General features: G+C 31.7%; 1 protein-coding gene across 1 annotated transcript; it reads right to left on the minus strand.

Moving 5' to 3' along the window:
* Positions 1 to 236: 236 nt before the first annotated feature.
* On the minus strand, positions 237 to 18,716 carry LOC133182203 (ribosome quality control complex subunit NEMF-like). Its single transcript, XM_061316957.1, has 31 exons — positions 18,597 to 18,716; positions 17,556 to 17,624; positions 15,037 to 15,139; positions 14,767 to 14,892; positions 14,090 to 14,235; positions 13,599 to 13,666; positions 13,103 to 13,192; positions 12,748 to 12,821; positions 12,529 to 12,596; positions 12,294 to 12,432; positions 11,885 to 12,010; positions 11,359 to 11,519; positions 9,662 to 9,772; positions 9,232 to 9,295; positions 8,891 to 8,979; positions 8,680 to 8,783; positions 8,441 to 8,503; positions 8,119 to 8,289; positions 7,942 to 8,000; positions 7,125 to 7,540; positions 6,706 to 6,796; positions 6,162 to 6,202; positions 5,270 to 5,483; positions 4,311 to 4,388; positions 3,740 to 3,911; positions 3,430 to 3,479; positions 2,331 to 2,381; positions 1,920 to 2,023; positions 1,161 to 1,204; positions 936 to 1,015; positions 237 to 695 (listed from the first exon to the last, which is right to left on the minus strand). The coding sequence occupies exons 1-31, from the start codon at positions 18,650 to 18,652 to the stop codon at positions 618 to 620; spliced, it is 3,306 nt and encodes a 1,101-aa protein (XP_061172941.1). The 5' UTR covers positions 18,653 to 18,716; the 3' UTR covers positions 237 to 617.
* Positions 18,717 to 19,771: the final 1,055 nt, after the last annotated feature.

Genomic DNA, 19,771 nt, shown 5'->3' on the forward strand with positions numbered 1-19,771 from the left:
TTTTTTCATAACCATGGCAACTTTGTCTGTCAAAATACGGCAGCCAGGCGTAAGCGACATATCCTTAAAAAAGGAGCATCGAGGATCTGATTTTAATCAGATTGGCTTCTTCAGATCCTCGTAAGCGACATATCGTTAAAAAAAGGAGCATCGAGGATCTGATTTTAATCAGATTGAAGTATTTGATAATTTGATATCCAATAATATTTGTAAAAGAGAAAGTCAGAAGCCCTTACTATCTGATTTCTTTTCTTATCCATTTTATTTCAACATAACTTTACATAGTGATCGAAAATTCTAAAATTAAACTTGGATGATATTACAAATCATTTTTGGGAGTTCAAACACTTTTCCTATAGAACTCATTTATACAAAATACGCAATACTTTTGTAACATATTATCAATGCTAATGACATGAAAGAACTCTGTTTCTTTTATTCATAATGTTATATTATATAATAATTGACACTCTCTATATTCTCTTCCAAATTAAAGATCTCCAAATTTTTTCCACTGAAGAAGATTTAGTGGATACATTTGTATTTTCACTTTCTCTTTGATGTAAGGACTTATCATCTATGGGTCACATCATACTGACATGTTCATTCACATCCCGTTACTTTCCTTTTTTCTTGTGAAGATTTGGAGCAGAAACCTTAACTTTTCCAGGTATATTTCGACTTGTATCAGCATCCTACAGGAGCAAAGAAAGTGACAAGTAAAACAACATATCCTTGATATAAAAATTGACTTTAATTATAATAAGAAATCAATGTTATTAGTCATAAAAGTATCACTTTAAATACATATGTGTAATTTGTATTTTGATTAGTTTATCTTACATGCAAGTGGACCATTTGAAACATTTTTTTAGCTTAAACAAATATAAAATTTGTCAAAGCAATATTGAGCTAGGGTGAATTACAATGCTCACCTTTAAAATGCGAATGAGATCTTTTTCCCTGGAAGATGTTGACTTTTCATGTGAAAACATATTGAGGGCAAGTTTGGCAGCTAAAATCAACAGAAAATACATTAAAATGATCTCTGAATCAAAGCATTTCTTTTCAGTTTCACTTGATATGAAAGAATACCAATATGAGCCTCTGCAATAAATATCACAGATTGAATTATATGCTGACTTATAAAAAGAACTAACCTTTTCCTCGTTTTGTACTTCCAGGTGTAAGTTTTACTTTAAATCTATAGAAAAAGAAATTATGAATACATGTATTCATGAAAACGAAAAAAGGTCAAGCAGTTTAGAATCATCAGAATCATTAAAAGACAAAAAACTCATTATGTGTACATTTATGTAACACAGAACATACATAATCTTATTTTAGTGATTCAGATTTGAAGAATGGCATGTTCAGTCCATCCATAAAATGTATTCCTTAGGAAAGCAATTATTATTCATCATAGTTCATTAAAACATGTCCTGTACATAATGATTACAGTAGATTTTTTCAGAGTAGAGTTTTAGTTTGAAAGATTTTTACCAAGCAAAAATTTGAACCTCTATTGCAGCCCCATCCTAGCCCTAAGGAAACTTCACTGTTTTGTAAATTCTGATAAACAGGTTCTTTAGAAGAAAAATTATAAATGATCCCACTCTATTTGCCATATTTCTTAATCATCTTCCCTTGATAAATAGCATGACTGGTCACCTTCTACTTGAACAAATTTGAGTCACCTTTACTCAAGGATACTTCATGTGAAGCAGGATAAAAATATTAAAAATTTTTACATAAATATTTTAAGTACATGCCATACATTACGTACATACGTATGTGGGACAACCAACAATTAGAAAAGCTTTGAGCCTCCTTTGCCATAAAACTTAGATGAGCTTTGAGTCTTTTGTTTCCTTGGTAAAAACTAAGTTTGTTAATGTATGGGATATGTTGACACATACTTGTAATTTAGCATGGTGCTATACGGAGCACACACAGGAACAGCATAGAGAAGCTCATCCTCTGGAACAGGGCACCCTGTCAAAGAATCCAGCATCATAACATCCTGAAACACATATACAACATATATAAATGTTACAATGTACATGCATATTAAGACACCTAATTTACACACAAAATTAAATCTTGTTAATACAGAATTTTTAAAAAAGAATCTTCTCATTTCTGTTTCCAGTGTGTGATAATATGTAATACATGTACATGTTTGTACACAAGACATTTCCATGTGGAAAAGATATATGTTCTACTTTTGAAAAGTATGTATAATCATTAGTTCTTCATGTAATAGTTGTTATCTATAATTAACTGACTAGTTTAGAATTAATAAACATGGCTGACAGAAAATGTCTTACATCAGGTTTATCGTCCTCCTCCTGCCTCTCATCATCAGAGTCAGCTTTTTCCTGGATAAGAATAAAACAGAGATTACCTACCAAATTTCTATTCCTTAAAAATAACCATTCTTCTTTATTTTATGAATACATGTATACTATTTTTTTTCTCAGTAACTAAGACAGGGACCTTCAAAAAATAGTTTAGTTCATAATTGGTCACCTTCAAAATCTTATCACTTACAAAAATATCAGCATATCTGCAATTTTTGAATAACATTTTCATCATATTTGACTGATTTGACTTGCACATTCTTAGAATATAACATCTTAATCTCAGTCAAAAGCAAGCCATGGTGGCTGTTTTGAACATGACAAAAGGGTAAAATACAAACACTGATCCATCTTATAAATACACAATACAAATCAAGAAACAGAGCAAATACACAGACCCCTGAAAACACTAGAAGTAGGATCAGGTCCCAGAGTATTCCCTGTAGACTAATCACATTTACCCCTGGCCCTCTCTTATGATCAAAAAATAAAGAAATCTGAACACAAAATTAGAGTAAAAACAAGGGCCTGACAATTGGTAAGAAACATCTACCGTAAACACTCTAAAAAGTTAAACTTTATTTTTTATTTTTTATTTTTTTTTTGAAAGGCACTAAAGAATTTTGCGCATGCTACATGTAAAATTGCCTGCATCAATCTTCCTTATGCGTGTGAATTTATAATTCTATCTAATGAAATATAACACTGCATCCACAGTATGCAATAAGACAAAATATGATGCATGTCTGTTGTCCTGATTCATTCAGTATTTTCAACTTACATGTATTTTGAATCTGTATTTTTTAAACATTTTTTTAAAATTATCTTGGTATACCCTACATGTATCTCTGTATCATTTTTCTTTCTCTATCATAACATTATAAAAGATTGTAAAAAATACAATGTACATGTAGATAAGAAAAACTTAATTTTTCCTATCTTCATGTAGTTTCATTTTTTTTTTATTTTTGGAAATTCATACCAAGTACTGAACAAAAATTGATCAAATTTTTACAACACTGATGGGTAGGCACTGTACACATTACAGAACTTTATATCTTGTCACCTGTTTAGCTGGGTTGTATTGCTGTTTCTCATTTTCCACAGTGGTTGAATCTGATGGTAAAAAACAAAGAAATGTAAATTATATTAGGACATTTATTATGTTTATTATATTATATGTATTAAAGATAGCTAATTTGATGATAATTTGTTTTACATATATTGAGTATTAAATTAATCTAAATTTAAACATGTTACAAAGTTACAGAAAAAATACATGCAGATATCTAATCATTAATGTGTATAATCAGAACAAATTCTCTGAACCTTTTCTATAAAGAGAAATACATCAAAGGACATTTTTTTCCTCATACCCTCAATGATGATTTCAGCTGTAGGCTTCAATATGATGTCCACAGACTTGGTTTGACCTTTACCCTTTTGTTGCTGCAACTGTTGCTTAGCACTGACAGGCCTGGAGTTCTTGGGCTGGTCTTGACCCTTCTTGCCTTTCTTCTTTTTGTCTTCCTTTTTAGAACCTGCTGACTGTAGAAAGAAAAGAATTCTATGACTGCAGAGGAATTATTATTACATACTAATATTAAGTACATGTATTTGTTTTCCATTATGAGAGGTGACATTATTTTTTATGGTTATCTGTTTGTCTATTTGTCTGCCTTTGAGCCACAATATCATAAGGGGTTTCCTATCCAAATTGCTCTCTCTCTCTATAAATACATGTACTTTACAAGTGATGAATCAAAACACAAATTGTAAACAATGCTTAAAATCACATCACTTCCTGGAAACAAATCAAATTCAATTATTCAGAAGGCAAAAAGCATTCCCACATCATCATATCTCTATTTTGTTCATTATAATTATATTAATATACATTTTTCAACCACTATCCATTGTAAGAAGTCAGTGTAAAGTAATTCTCACAGCTAAAATTTCCATCCTTAGTTGTCTCTCTTCTTCATCTTGATCTCCATATTTTTCTTTTATCTTTTTCATTTTACTCTAAAGTAGACCAACAAAATAAATTCATTACTGATCATTATATTTAATAAACCATAGACAGGAAAGTGAAAAGTTTGTTAACATCTACATACATGTGTATATGAAATCATGAGATGGAAATAAAATAGAACACATCATCAACATACATGAAATAGAACTTCTAATGAGAAAAACTCTCATCAGAGACAATCTTAAACAGTATTTATAAGTGCTAATACATGTACTTAGTATCTTGGTTACCTCACAGTTTTCGAACTTACTGCCGCTCTTTTGCGGCAAAGTCCAAGAGGCTCTAAATCTAAAAAAGATTTCTGAGGAATGGCATTGTTGGCACTAGTGACAATGATTTGAATAATCAGTATGTTGAAAGTACAATGTATTGCCAAGAGTTGGACTTCAAATAGTTGGTTGTCTAATTAGGAATGTTTAGAGTATTTTATCAGCTTCCAAAAGTAATGATTTTCAGAAAGAAATGGTTGAATTTGATTAGACGAGTTGGCTTAGTGAAAACTATCATCAAAAATGTAACAAATAAGGACTAGCTCCTCTCAAAGTTTTATTAGAGTGGTTCAGTGAATGTTCAGCGAGACATTTCACCAGAACATCTTTCTTGTCGTTCCTTATAAAATCCACAAAGATTAATCTTGTGTTGTATTCAACAGTTCACTGCCCCCCAAGCTAGCTAATAGACATTTCTGACCTCCACTACAAAAGAGTTCTGTTAAGGTAAGCAATCACGATATCAAGTACAATGTATTTTTATTTATCTGACGTATTTATTAAAAATTCTATAAATGTACATGCATAAAGGTTCAAATGAACACCATTTTAATACACCTCTTCAATAAGAATTCAATGCTTAAATAAATCTACATTCTTACTCTTTGTCCTCTCTTAGGCTGTATCTGGATAAGTTTTTCAGAGGAATCCTCTTCCTGAGGTTCTGTCCTTGGACTGGCATCTTCTGGCTGGTTCTCTTTCATATCCTCACGTGGAACCTTGCCCTTTCTTGGATTTAACCAGGATACACTATCTTCTTCATCATCATTGCCCTCTTTCTGTTGGTTTTGGGCTTTTTTAGCTTTCTTCATTTCCCTAAGTCAACAACATATAATGATGCTATGAATGACAATAGGCCCAAGGGCCTTAATGGTTACCTGAGTATAATACAACACTGTAAAGAGATCCCCAGAAGTAGAAAATAAAATGTTTGATGAAGATACATGTATGTTATCCGAAAGCAAGAAAAAAAGGATGGTCAGGGATCAACTAAAAAGTTATTATAGTGCTCAGTATTAAATGATAAAGTAGACCTATTTACTTGTGTGTACTTGCCAGTGCTAGTGCACTGCCATTTACCACTATCTCCAAGCAGACTAAACAAAACAATGTTGCTTGGGCAATAGAGAAACCCATCACGTTCCCTCCAACATAGACCTCTCTTGTTCTCTGAAGAACATAAATGTACCCAGATAAGGTATTTTTGTCTCATTTTTATTTATCTATTATCGACAAGGCTACCTGAACATTTAATGAAACTACTTTTTGTATTATACTTTAAAAATTCTCCTATAATTCTTTTATTCAATTGAACCACCAATTACTTTATTTGCAGAGATTATCATAGGTGAATAGCAAAGGGAAATAACTTCTCTCACGACAATGGCAGACAAAATCAGATCACAACATGTCACCTGGGTCACTCAGGTGACCTAAAAATTATTATTTTTTCTTTCCTTATAATAGAGATCAGAAAAAAACCTGGTTACTTACCTCCTTTGTTTAGCTGAAACCTTTGCACCTCTACCTCCACTCTAAAATTGTTGCAAACAAAATGATTTAGCCAGTGTTTCTTTTTTTAGGGCTTAAAAAGTTTGGAAATACTGATAATTTATATTATGTGATTAAAGATTTTGATTGTAGGCTTATTCCTTCTTTACATCTTTACAAATCATTACAATTTCATACTTCAAGTTTTAATTTATGTATTAAAAAAAAAAAAAAAACACACACAGACACAGAAAAATTCAATCTGTTTGTCATTGTGGAACTTTTACCTAAATTTTGGGAGCAAAAAAGAGCCAATTTTCAAATGGGACTGGAGCTGGATTTAATGGATATTAAGCAATATTTTTAAATGTCAAATTCTACATCATTTCATTATATGAACATTGATAGAACCCTTTTCTTCACAGGCCTGCTACATATACATACATGTATCATGAACACAATTAAATGTACATAGGATTATTTGAATTTAAATAGTCATCACTCCTACAAATACATGTGGTTGTTATATATTACATTTTACATGTACCTTTCCTTCTTTGTCCACTGCCATTGTTTCTTTTATCTGTGGAGCCTCAATACTACCATTTGTACTGCTCCTCTCTCGCTGAAGCTCAAACCTAAAGCAAATGAACATGTACAGCATATAAATCCAACAAAACAAGCCCTGTTTTACAGTTCTCCACAGTGTTTTGTTATCACTGGATAAAATGAATCTATGAAAGTTATTACTTACACAGCCATATAGTTTGTGTGCTACTGTACAACTACCTATTAACAAATCCTCCATTAGCAAGTACATGTACCTTCTTAAAGTTACAAAGGTGTCCAAAATTTGAATATAGCCAATTAATCATACTGGTAAATATACATGCTTGAATAACATAATGTTGGCTGTTCTTGTAGGTTTCCAGTAACCATGTTTCACTGTATACGTGGGTCACTTACTTGTCTCCCTTGACATGCTGTAATGATATTGCTGTATCTGGAAACAAACTCTCTGTCTCATCCTCTTCCTCAACTTTCACTTCCATATCAGTTCTATTATCATCACTACCACCTGTTCTATTTTCACTTTTCACACTTGTCTCTTTGCCTTCAAGTGCACTAGCTTTATCAACTGTACTGTCAATTTCACCAAAGTCATCCCTAAGTCTTTCACTGTTTTCACCATATTCACTGTTATTGTCATTCTGGTCATTTTCCTCCTTTTCACTTTCACTGTCAGAGTCTAGACTTAAGCTGTTTGTGTCAGCAGTAATATCACTCTCTGTTGCTAAGGAATCTGCTACAGATATGGAATCATCCTCTGTTACATGAACCTTTCTTTCTCCTTTATGTCTTTCAATACTTCCATCCTCCAACTGATGTAAAAGTAAGAAAGCAGTCTTAAATAAGCTAAAAAGTAGCACTTAACAATTTAAAAATATACTGATCTTGTAACAAAGAAATTTAAAATTAAGAAACAGAATTAACAAAAATGGAGCAAATACTGACAAATCTTTTCTTGCAATGTGATACATATATTTCATTATTCCTTCATTTGTCAGGTAACTGTGTATGTTAAAAAATGCAATACAGTCAAACCTCTTTATCTCAAACTCAATGGAACCAAGAAAAAACTTTCCAAGATATCCAAGGATTCAAAATATCCAGGGTGGAATACATAAAGAAGAAGTGGTTGTGACTTCCAAATCATTTCGACATATCCATATATGGTATTTGAGATACAGAAGGTTAACTGTATTTTGTAAAATTTCTGTACCTTGAACATTAATCCAAACCCATACACAAGATGGGTAGGTGGAAGGTAGTTTTTCTTTCCTGTTGGTTAAACAGAATGCAATATCTGATACACATAATAACTGAAGAGTTTTATTTTTACTATGGATTACATGTACTGTACATTTATCTTTTCTCCTAATTCCTAAAAGTTACCTACCCCTCACCATAAAGCTTCCTGTTGTGAGGTATTCACCAGATGGCGCTGTCTTGGATACTTGATCATGATACACCCACCAAGCACTTGTGACAACCTTGGCATCCCATGCTACACTGTTACAGATTGCCATGGTGCCTGCTTCATTGAGGCTCTTGGGTGGAACTGGTTCCCCTTCATACGAGAAAATTCAACATGTCAAAATATTGAAATATACAAATTTTAAACAGAGGGTATTTATAGTTGTTTTCATGTTCGATAATCAAAGTACACGTATACATGTGTTGGTAACTGTAGACATTTTTGTTGTATTATGCAACCTAACCTGATGGATTTTTGAGGACACAGCTACTAGCTCCATGGAGATCAGCATGAATGTACAAGTCCCCTGTTTAAGAAGCAATCAATATTTCTCTCATTTTTATCTTAATGCTGAACTTGTACATGTATGTACATAAATCATTCTTTGCAAAATCTCTCCTACTTTGAAAATCAAATTACATGATCTAAATTTTACACTTTCAAGCATATCTCAGTTACATGTATCTAAACTTCTACACAGACCTGGTCTGAGGTATCTTTTTACAATCATTTCATTTTGCTGCTGATCACGTCCACCAATTACCAAATAGTTCTCAGATGTAATGAACCATAGAAACTTTTCAAACCTATAAACCATTATCATTGAAAATAAATTTGTCTGATTTTTATCCTTCACATTAGATGATGATTTAGCCCTGATTCAATATAAATATCATTTAACTCTAATACATACCAGTATGTTTTCCTGGTTTTATTGATGGTTGCAGCTGTTGCTACTTCTTTGAGAGTTTCCTTAGTTTTCCTCTCAGCAGATTTTAAAGCCTGATTTATTAAAATAAAGGAAATTTGTAAATTCTAAAATTACCGTTGGTTTTCAAAGTTAGCGGCCACTGGCTAAAAATATACTTTAGGAATGTTTTTAAGTTTTGTGTGAGTTATTGGTGTGATCACTGATCACACAGACTTATCACGTGGGCATATTTCATGAAGCGCACTAGCGCCTCATGAAAAATATGCCTATGTGCGAGTCTGTGTGATTTACACACCAATCAGGTTAGGTTGCATAATACTGACCTTTGCAGATGCATCTATTGTTTTTTGTTCTTTCTTTGCTGCAGATTTTTTCTTATCAAAATATCTGTTAAAAATAAAATAATTACAATCATTAAATAAAACAATTTAAAAAATATATTTTTTAACACTGCCAATGAGCTAAAAATATTTGAAATTTTAAATTTCTTCTCATAAAATATCATATAGCCATTTTATCTTATCCAGTATACAAATCACACATAATGGATGTTTAATGTAGCTAAGGTATCACCAATAGAGACTTTATCCTCATTGTAAGAATTTACCTAATAACTTCATCTCACTCTATAGATTTATTTAAAAATGTTATAATAATAACTTTCCCTAATTTTTAAAATGAGGTATTGCATTTCTCCCCACCACCCTTTAAGAAACATTCTCTAGATAGGCTAATAGTCTATAAGAGACTTACTTCCTGGAGTTGCCATAAGCACTCATTGATATGTCAATGTCCACCTTTGTCGGTTTCAATATATCCTCATCTTCATCATCAAATTCATCATCACTATATCTATATGGGTCCCTAATATATCAAAAATCATATGAATACTCTAATATCTATCCTGTAAATTTTAAAATGTGAGTATAAAATCTCAAAATGTATATTTCCTTCAAAAGAAGGGTGTAAAATTTGAGCAGAAAATCTTGAACTGTATATTTCCTACAAAGAAGAAGTTGGTGAAAGAGTTCACTAAGTATTTACATGAATATGGAATTGAAACTGTTTTTGCTGTTTATATCAAAAATTGGGGGGGGGGGGGGGTTCAAAAAAAAATTCAGAGACATTAACAAAAAATCTCTTATTTCTTAGCAGCATTATCAAAGAACACAAGGTTTCTGGGCCGTATTGCTTAGTTGAGTCACAATTCTCTTTCTGACAAATGAACATATAAATACATTTAAATAAACTCACATTAAATTCCATTATTTTAAACAATTCTAATAACAGTTCATTAAAGCTTAATATCAACTTCTCTCAAATTATGGCCCTTTTTTCTTTTGAATGTCATTATAGTTCTGTATAAAACTTTGTTTTCTAAATGTGGCCCCATCCTAACATGCATATCATGATTTCTACACTACATGCATACTGAATTGTATACATATCAATATGACTGACTCTGGACTTGCTATTCCCAAGAAAATTTTTAATAGATTTTTTCTATATAAATGTATGACTGTATTTCAATATAAAACTTTGACTCCCTATTATGACTCCAGCCTAGCCTCAGGAACCATGATTTGAACAGTCCTGGTTCTACGCAATATTTAAATGCTTGCTTGTCAATATGGCGAAGCGATATGTGAGCATTTTCGTTTTCATAGTTCTAATCAGGACAATATTACTAATTTTGGTCCTGCTGTTCTTGAGAATACAACTACATGTACATATATTTAAAATTTACCCTCAATTGTGGCCCCACACAAGCCCTGTGGACATGGTTTAAAGAGACCTGAGTCTACACATAAAGATGCTTGATTATCAATATGACTAACTATGGACCTACCGGTTCTATTCTTGAGAAGATTTTAAGAGATTCTTCTTATATGCGGAGGAGCCTCGCGAATCTGATGCCGATAATCTGGACCATTCACCTTCTGGATGAAGTTAGTGGGGAACAATTTATATTTAGATGTACCACGGATGTTTCATTAATCCCCACACTTCATTAATATGTATGATTTGCTCAGGAATGCAACCATCTGGATAATGAGGCTCGACTGTACATGTATTCCCATATCAAAATTTGACCTCATATTGCAACCCCATCCTAGCCCCTACGAGCATTATTTGAATAAAATTGAATCTACACAGTGACTGTATAGGGAAGCTTTCAAATAAGTTTTATTATTGGCTTATTGGTTCTGGAGACTTTTGACCCCACCATATCTTATTTGTTTCTTGATTAAAGGGTGTGGCTTTTCATTTTAACAAGTTTGAATCCCCTTTACCCAAAAATGCTTTATGGCAAGTTAAGTTCAAATAGGTCCAGTGGTTATGTCAAAGATAAAAATTTTGAAAAAATGACAGCACAAGACAAAATGAGTAGCACTCTCTGATCAGAAACGGATATTTGAGCCTTTGGCTCAGGTGAGCAAAATAAACACCTTAGAAGGAGGGTGATGATGTTAGATTCTAGTTTCAGTCCTGTTATACATGAGGCCACTGGATCCCCCTGTAGCTGAGCTTCTTTGACCAGGTTCTGTATCTCAGTCCAATCAATCTGATTGGCCAATGCACTCCTTACAATCAGCAGAGCCTGGTCCACCTAAGAGTAGTTACAGTACATTAAAAAACATGCACTTTTTTTTTTAAATCATTTGTATTAAATTTAACTTTTCGTAAAGTATGGAATCAAATAACTTTTTTACAATGTAAATATTACATTGATTCTATGTAAAGAATTTATCATCAAACTCTTGTCTGGCCTGCAAACCTTTAAATTTTCTGGTAAAGTTCATAAAATTTGCAAGCTGTATTCATTCTACTCAAAGCAGATAAACTTTAAAGCACAATGTCACTTCTCAAGTTGCAGCATCATTACTCCATTACTCACAATTCAAATTCAGATTTCAGGAAATCAGCCAATGAATGAGTATATTTTAATTCTCTGTCTGGGGAAAAAAAACTTACTAGTGGCAGGTTTAATTCAATTAAACGACCCTTGTTGATATCAGTTCCCTGCTCCTTTTGCAACCCCTCTATTCTCTTCTCATGATCTTTCTTGATATTTTCCAATTTTTTGAGAGCTGACTTTTCCTAATAATCAAGTAAGAAATAAGGAATTTAATGGATCTTGCTAAAAAAAATAATACAAAACAGCATCTTTCAAAAGAGATGCAACATGAAATGTATTAAAATTTTTACTACATGAATAGAAATTAGAACCTGTGTTTACTGTGAGAATAACTAAATTTTAAGCATTTAATTTTTAAATTTTAATTATTTTAAAGAAAATGAATATAGACAAAAATATTTAATATAAATATATTATATGCTTAACAAGTGAAATACTCCAAATATACATGTACATGTACTTTACCTGTTGCAAAACTTTCATGTCTAATTTCTGACTCTCTAACTGGGAGAAGAATTCATCTACAGATTTGTTAAAGTTATCAAACATACAATGAGGTTTGTTTTCAAACTGCTTAAATAACATTGGATGAAACTCTTCATAGCTGTAAATAAAAAAAATCAAAAATATTGAAGTACATGTTATTACAATCAAGCAACTCTCAGAAAAGAAATGTTTTTTATCATTAACGTAATCTTACGTTAACAGTTCCGCTTGTTCTCCATCTTTGACTGCAGCTCTTCTTTCTTTCTTTTGAATAATTACTCCCTGAAAGGTATGAAAAGAATTCCTTCCATCAGGGGTAAAATATTATTGATAACTCTTATAAATACTTTAGCAAATAATCAAATCTTCAGTACACATGAAAAATCCTGTACAAACATTTAAGTTCAGTATCCTATTCTGATGGTTCACTTACCTGGCAAGGCTGTGATGATAATGTCTCCAATAAAGATTCTGCCATTTCTATTGCACTCTTCAGTTTATCCATATCTATTTCAGGTTCAAGAATGAGGAATGGAACAAAATAAGATTATAATTTTTTAAGATATTCACTTACTTTAATGTATCTCAATACAAGTTTGTTCTTTAAGGTAGATATTTACCAAATAGATCTAGAAATTTTAGTTTAATTTGAAATAATTCTTGGAATATCACCTTTTTTTGTCAAAAATCTTGATGCAAGTCCATTGTATAGTGTCTGAGAGAGGAATTAACAACAATTCTGGGGGGAGATTGGCAGTGAACGTGAACATAACATTTAATATACTTACCCTCTGTGATACTGAATCCTTTAGCCACCTTCACATTTTCTGGAAATCCAAGAGACTGTAGACAATGTTCAGTCAATGCAGGCCCATAATCTAAAGTAAACACATCCACATTTAAGTAAAATGTAATTTGCTTGAACTGGCCAAGATGGAAAAAGAAAGGGTACTAATTCAAAAAGAAAGAAAGAAAGATAGTTAGATAGATTAGAGAGAGAGAGAAACTAGGGATGTCAAAATGATATATTTTCTTATTCAATTATATGACAGCTTTAGTCAAAGAATATTCTACATGTATTACTCAAACTGTTCAATAAACCACTGTTAGTGTGATGAACAGAACCTTATTCAATGTAATGTTTCATGTATCATACCCAAACATATACATGTATCTACATGCCTACATGTATTCCAATGTTAAGATAGTGTAAAGGCATGCTGAATGGACATTAACATTTTATATACATGTATGTTTTTTTTAAAGTATAAGCCTCATACAAACCTATATGAGGAAGAAGAACTTTCTTCAAAACTTCTCCAACTTTGGCAGCCAAAATAACTTCCCTCAACCTTAGAAAAATTCACAAAATAAACTATATAAATGTCACAGACTAAGAAATCTTATTATCACACTATATTTAAAGTAAAATTCTGGTGGTTATGAATCAGGAAAATAAATGTATAAAACAAAGAAAACTGTTACGGTCAAACCTTGTTATCTCGAATTCGATGGGACTGAGAAAAAACTTCGAGATTATCCATGAATTTGAGATATCAGGGGTAAAATACTTAAAGAATAAGTGGTTGGGACTTCCAAATCACTTGACATATCCATGGAATTGAGATATCAGTGTTTGAGATACCAAAGTTCAACTGTATTTTACACTAATACATTGTACTCAATTATTGTTTAAAAATAATTTACAACCACCATGACTATCTCAGCAAACTTTACTTTATGAATTCTATAAGGATTATATGAATATGTCTCACTTCTCATCTGAAGGTATGGAATGCTGCTTGGCAGCACTGATTGGGTATGTTTCTCTCACAGCAAACTTTACATCCTGACAAGTGTCAGTACGAGGTCTCAGAATATTTAAAATGGTGTACTCAAAATCTGTCAGCACCACATTTCCCTAAAAAAAATTAACATTTTTTTGCTGATGACATAATATACAATATCACCTCCATTGGTCTGCAACATTTCAGGATCTTAAAAACTGCAGTATATAAATATAAAATTAAATTCAAAATATAAGTAGAAATATCCATTCACAATGTACATACATCCATTTACTTAATGGCTCACGTGAGACAAAACATTGGATCATTAATGGTTAAAGGAATAGAGTAGGATCAAACTAGGCCTTTTTTTACTGGTACTTTTTTTTATGAACAACACTGCAAATATTTTAATTAACTGACAACTACAACATTGTCAATATCATTGTCAAATACTCAGTTTGGGAACACAGTAAGATTAAAACTGATGAAATACACTGCACAGAAAGAAAACAAATGACATACGAATGCACTGAAGCCCAATTGCCTCAGTTATCAGTAAATGTACATAAACTTCTATTTTAGCTGGCTTTCCTTGCATACTAATGCATAGTTAATGGTGTTTATATTTAAAAAGTTGCTGGCTGTTACACCAGATGACTCACTCTATCATACAGTTCCAATATAACATGATAAGCAGCTTCCCCAGAACCAAACTGTAGGTCAACAATTCTGTCCATCCCTAGCTGGCAAATATTCTCAAGGCGTCTCCCCTTAATGTGCTTTCTCAGCTAAATATTTAAAAAAAGAAAATAGATACATTTGCACATTTCTTTGAAATATTAAAATAGATTCTCATTGCTACTAAAATATTTTTAATCAATAATTAACTTTTATGAAATTCACATTTAATTTAATAATGAAAATATTTATACCTTCATGGAGAAGCCTGAAGGAGCCATATTCTTTGGCCAGTCATACTCTGTTCCATGTATTCGAATACCAGATTCAATCAGAATCACTGCTTTATCATCAGGTCTAAATTGAAGGCCAAATAATAAGTACAAACACTTTTTATGGTACCTGCATCTTATTCCTCATACAGTCAAACCTTGTTATCTCGAACTCAATAGGAATTGAGATATCAGTGTTCGGGATACTGAAGTTCAACTGTAATAATTTTGAATCAGTTATCTATAAGGGCACTTATGAGGTAAATAAAGCTGCAATAATAATGTATATGATAACTACAACCACCATTTGTTCTGAACTAAACACAAAGATCTGCACATATAATACCATTTAGTTTTAAACTGAACAGTTTTAAATCAGTGTGGGCTCATACAGGGTTATTATTTTTTTTGTAGGGGAAAGTAAAATTTGCTTGGGCACTAGCCCCCTGGGCTAGTGTGTAGAAAAACTTTTCATTATGACTAGACTAGCTTATTTGTGAATGATGGTCAGGTCTGATCCTGAAAACGATCAATATCCTATTGACAACTGGATATTTTAAGGAATGTTTAGAAGGGGGTGGTCTGGAAAAAAATCATAAAAAATATATACTTCATCAACAAATGTGCTGCATCAAGAAAACATGTTTAACATGTTTCAAATTGAGATTGGGGTCAATTCTACAGAACACTGTGCAGGGGTCATGCGAACAAGAAGTTTCTGCAAAAGAATTGTTTTTCTTGCTTTTACGATGCTCATTTAGTTACACATTACACATACATGTGCTTGATGCAGCATAATTATTGAAACAGCATGTGGCTGATATTTAGAGATGTCAACAAATATTCGAACATTCGAATATTCATTCGATGAGTTAATACTGGAATATGAATTTAAGATTCGAATATTCGGTGTTTTTCAGATTTCACAAAAAAGAAGAGATAATAGATTTTAATTAGAACAGTGCTGGAAGTATCCCCGTCTTATTTACTAGCGATCCCCTGATTTCTTTCATTACTTTCTTATCTTATAGACCTTCTAAATTATTTCATTTTGAGTAAGGTAGACTAGTATAAAAGAAAGAAACAAGAATTATGAATGTATAAAACAAAAAGTACTTTCAGTAGTTTAATATGATCGGATCTAGAATCGATGACAATGAAATGAAATCCTTCTTGAATGTCTAAGAGACGTGAAGAGTGTACTTATGAAAATAAGTTATATTGATCATTGAATTACATCTTTGATAGAATCATCCTGTAATATTGTAAAGGGCTCAATTACAGAATAATGCATCAATTACTTGATTACCTCGGGTTGAATATATTCCTAAATTTTAAAATCATTATTAAATTAATGAACATAGGAAAATTGTCTATGGAAATGTTTGTTTTTATTTTCAAAACATTGTATCAAAGATTAAATTATATTAAGCAAATAATTGTAATTAATTATGTGCATTTAAATCTGAAAAGTAAACGACAATCTTGCCCCTGGTTAGATGACTGGTTCGTCAGTCTGAGCTTGTATAGATATCATTTGTTAAAATTATATTTCGGTTGTATACACTTAAATCAATTATCTATTTTAAACATGCATTGACAAATATCAAATGTAGAATTCCTTATTGTATATCTACAAAAGTCTACATCCATTTTTACTTTCAAAACCTGCCATGAGAGTATGATGATGTACATTTAAAATAAACCACATTCTATTCACATGATTCATTTTATCGAATATTTGAATACATTCATTGAATATTCGAATATAAATTATTGACAAAATTGACATCCCTACTTATATTAGTTTTATGATCTTTTTCCCCCCCAGATCACCTTGCTTCTGATGAACAATGAACATTCTTTAAAATCTTCAACCATAAAAAGGATTTGAGATGTCTCAACCTTCATTCATCATAGACGTCATTGGTAAAGGATTCAGACCTTTACTCGGCACTCATCCAAAACCTTCCCATCATGTGAGAAAGGTTATTAAATCCTCAATACCTCAATCAATGGTTATTGCATATTTCATATAAATTATTAGACCAGCTACATCTTCTGTAAACATTTTTGGAGAAGGGGGGGGGGGGGGGGGGGGTAGTTAGGGGGAAGATCCAAAGATTGATTGAAAATTAAATTATGAGCAGAGACGGTACGACTACATGTCCACTAAGTTGTCCATGCATCTGTAGAAAAATTAATGATTTGATAATTATAATGAAAATTACAGTTACAATGTGTTATATTCAATAAATGCAGTATTAAAATCATTTATCATTTGTATTGTATTGTATTGTTTACTGAAACACGCACACAAATGTAAAATATAATTCATGAACATCACAACAGTTTGAAAATTAGAAAAGTTGTCTTTGGCCAACAAATAAGTGGGATGAATTGTTAAAAACATTGGTTGAGTATCCTTTAGTGGAGATGTCAACCATCATAACTGTCACTGGGTGGAACAATTTTGACTTTCTAACATACATTACACTTACTTTCCAAGTTTAATGAGGTAGGTTTTAGAGTCCACATCATACACATTAACAACTCTCATACCATAAAATCTGTAAACAAACAAACAATATTGTGTTTCATCTATTGTTTTTACTTTTATACCAGCTTTTGTTACCAGAGATTGGATATTAAATTTAAAAAAACAAAAAAAAAAAAAAAACAATATTAATACATTATATATCAATATAATTATAGTAACATGCCAATCAAAAAAAAATTTTAAAAATCTATATGTAGCAAATTTATAATAGTTGGTTTTCAGATTCCGGATTGTTATCATGATCATAGCTACCTGTTATTAATTTTCTATTTAGCTGTTTAGTCTTATCTATTTGTAAACTAGGACAGTTTATTGCTTTTTAATTATAGTGATAATTAGTTAATCACAGGTGGTCATTGTTTAATGTTATGTATTGCCTCCCCACTTAGAGGAGGTAGATTTTTCACTCCCCACATTGTGGAGGCTCAGTATAGTATATAAGGGAGCAAATTTGAACAGTTAAAGTAGTTGCAGTTGCAGTTGTATAGTGAATTGTTGTAATATCAGACAGAATGGATTTAGACAGGATAGCGGGAGTTTAGGATTTTTATATATTCATCTGGATTATTTTACTATTATTTCTAATGTGAAGTGTGGACTATATATGTGTAAATATTTTGTGTAGATATGTAAATAAATTAGTGAACTTTTATGCGGACTTCATAGTCATTCAGCACAATACTGGGGAAAGATGAGAATTTAAGTAAAAACCGCTCGGACAGTAAATGTTTATCAACTCAGCAGTTTAAGTTGACTCCCCCGCAGCTCGGTCTGCGCTACATATACAAGAATCAATCAAAGATTTATGTAAATTAGTTATACTTGATAATTCCAACATTTACGAAGTAGTCTTATCCTTACATATATTTTCATTCATCCACAAGACAGTAAATAAATACAATCATAATCTAACATTTAAAATGATTATGAAATTTGTACGGCCATGTGAAATGAAACCAACATGTTAAACCTTTAGACCAACCTTTTCAGCTCTTTTATGACAACAGTAATATCAACTGTGCTGAATCTGGACTTCATTTTGATGGATACTGTTATTTATCTAAGGTTAAAGTAAAAATCTTAGTTTTTCATACATCAATCATTATTCAATGAAATGTTCATGATGTGTTGACATTACGAACTTCCGGTTCGACTAACCTTTGGTCTGTTCTCGGTGTAAAAATCCGGGTTTATTAAAATACTTTTTTTCCCTCTATACTGAATACAGAATAAACTAAGAGGTACTGTGAGGGAGCTCACAAAATAATACCCGTTCCTCCCAGCTGCAATTTATTTTAAGTGTCCATCACAATTTTGTGTAAATGTTTAAAAAAAAAGACACATCTTCTGATCATAAGAAATCTTTGAGAGAAATAATATGGACATTTAATGTTTCTCCATTAGAAAATTATGGATGCGATATGAATTTTACACTTTTCTATCAGTGACCTTGAATTTGCCATAATGACCCTGGGTCAAGTTTATGACATTTTCAGCTAAAAAAAAATATTTGGAGTTTCAACTCCCAACAAAAATTTTCTTCTTTTTTTTTTTTAACTTTAAACTTAAACTTGCCAGAATGACATAGGATGAAGGTCATGACACACCGTCATATCATAAACAATCTTTGTACCAAGTATGAACTTCCAATTAGCCTCCATTTGAGAGTTATAGACAGGTACTGATCAGAAATAAAACTTATTTTTTTGCCTGGAATGACCTTGGGTCATGGTCATTATGTACCCTCGGATCATATGCAATATTTCAATGACAAGAAAAGCTAGCTGTTAATGATGGTAGTTTATAAGTAGCTTATTAAAGGAATGTTTTTAAGTTTCGTGTGAGTTATTGGTGTGTAAATCACACAGACTTGTCACGTAGGCATATTTCATGAAGTGCGCTAGCACTTCATGAAAAATATGCCTATATACGTGCAAGTCTATGTGATTTACACACCAATAATTCACACTAAACTTATTTTGATTTCTGAAAAATGAACATTTTTATCATTAGTATATGTAATATAAGACTACAATGCCTTGTGATGTGTGGAATTACATTTTCAAGCAATAGACAAATCTCACAAAATTTGAGATAGAAAATATCATTTACTAGTTTGTCTCCTAGTTTGTTATAATTAAAAATAACGAAACCAAC

This window comes from Saccostrea echinata, unplaced genomic scaffold, assembly GCF_033153115.1.
Source record: "Saccostrea echinata isolate AGI-Se365-2 ecotype Australia unplaced genomic scaffold, CSIRO_AGI_Sech_v1 ptg000009l, whole genome shotgun sequence".
NCBI classification, from domain to species: Eukaryota; Metazoa; Mollusca; class Bivalvia; order Ostreida; family Ostreidae; genus Saccostrea; species Saccostrea echinata.

Bases quoted from the DNA above. Each gene is read 5' to 3' on its own strand.
- LOC133182203 (XM_061316957.1), bottom strand. From the start codon at position 18,652: ATGAAGTCCAGATTCAGCACAGTTGATATTACTGTTGTCATAAAAGAG. The intron at 12,011-12,293 runs GTAAAGTACATG...CTTGATTATTAG, and splicing joins ACATGAAAGTTTTGCAACAG to GAAAAGTCAGCTCTCAAAAA. The intron at 4,389-5,269 runs GTAAGAATGTAG...GGTCTACTTTAG, and splicing joins AGCCTAAGAGAGGACAAAGA to AGTAAAATGAAAAAGATAAA.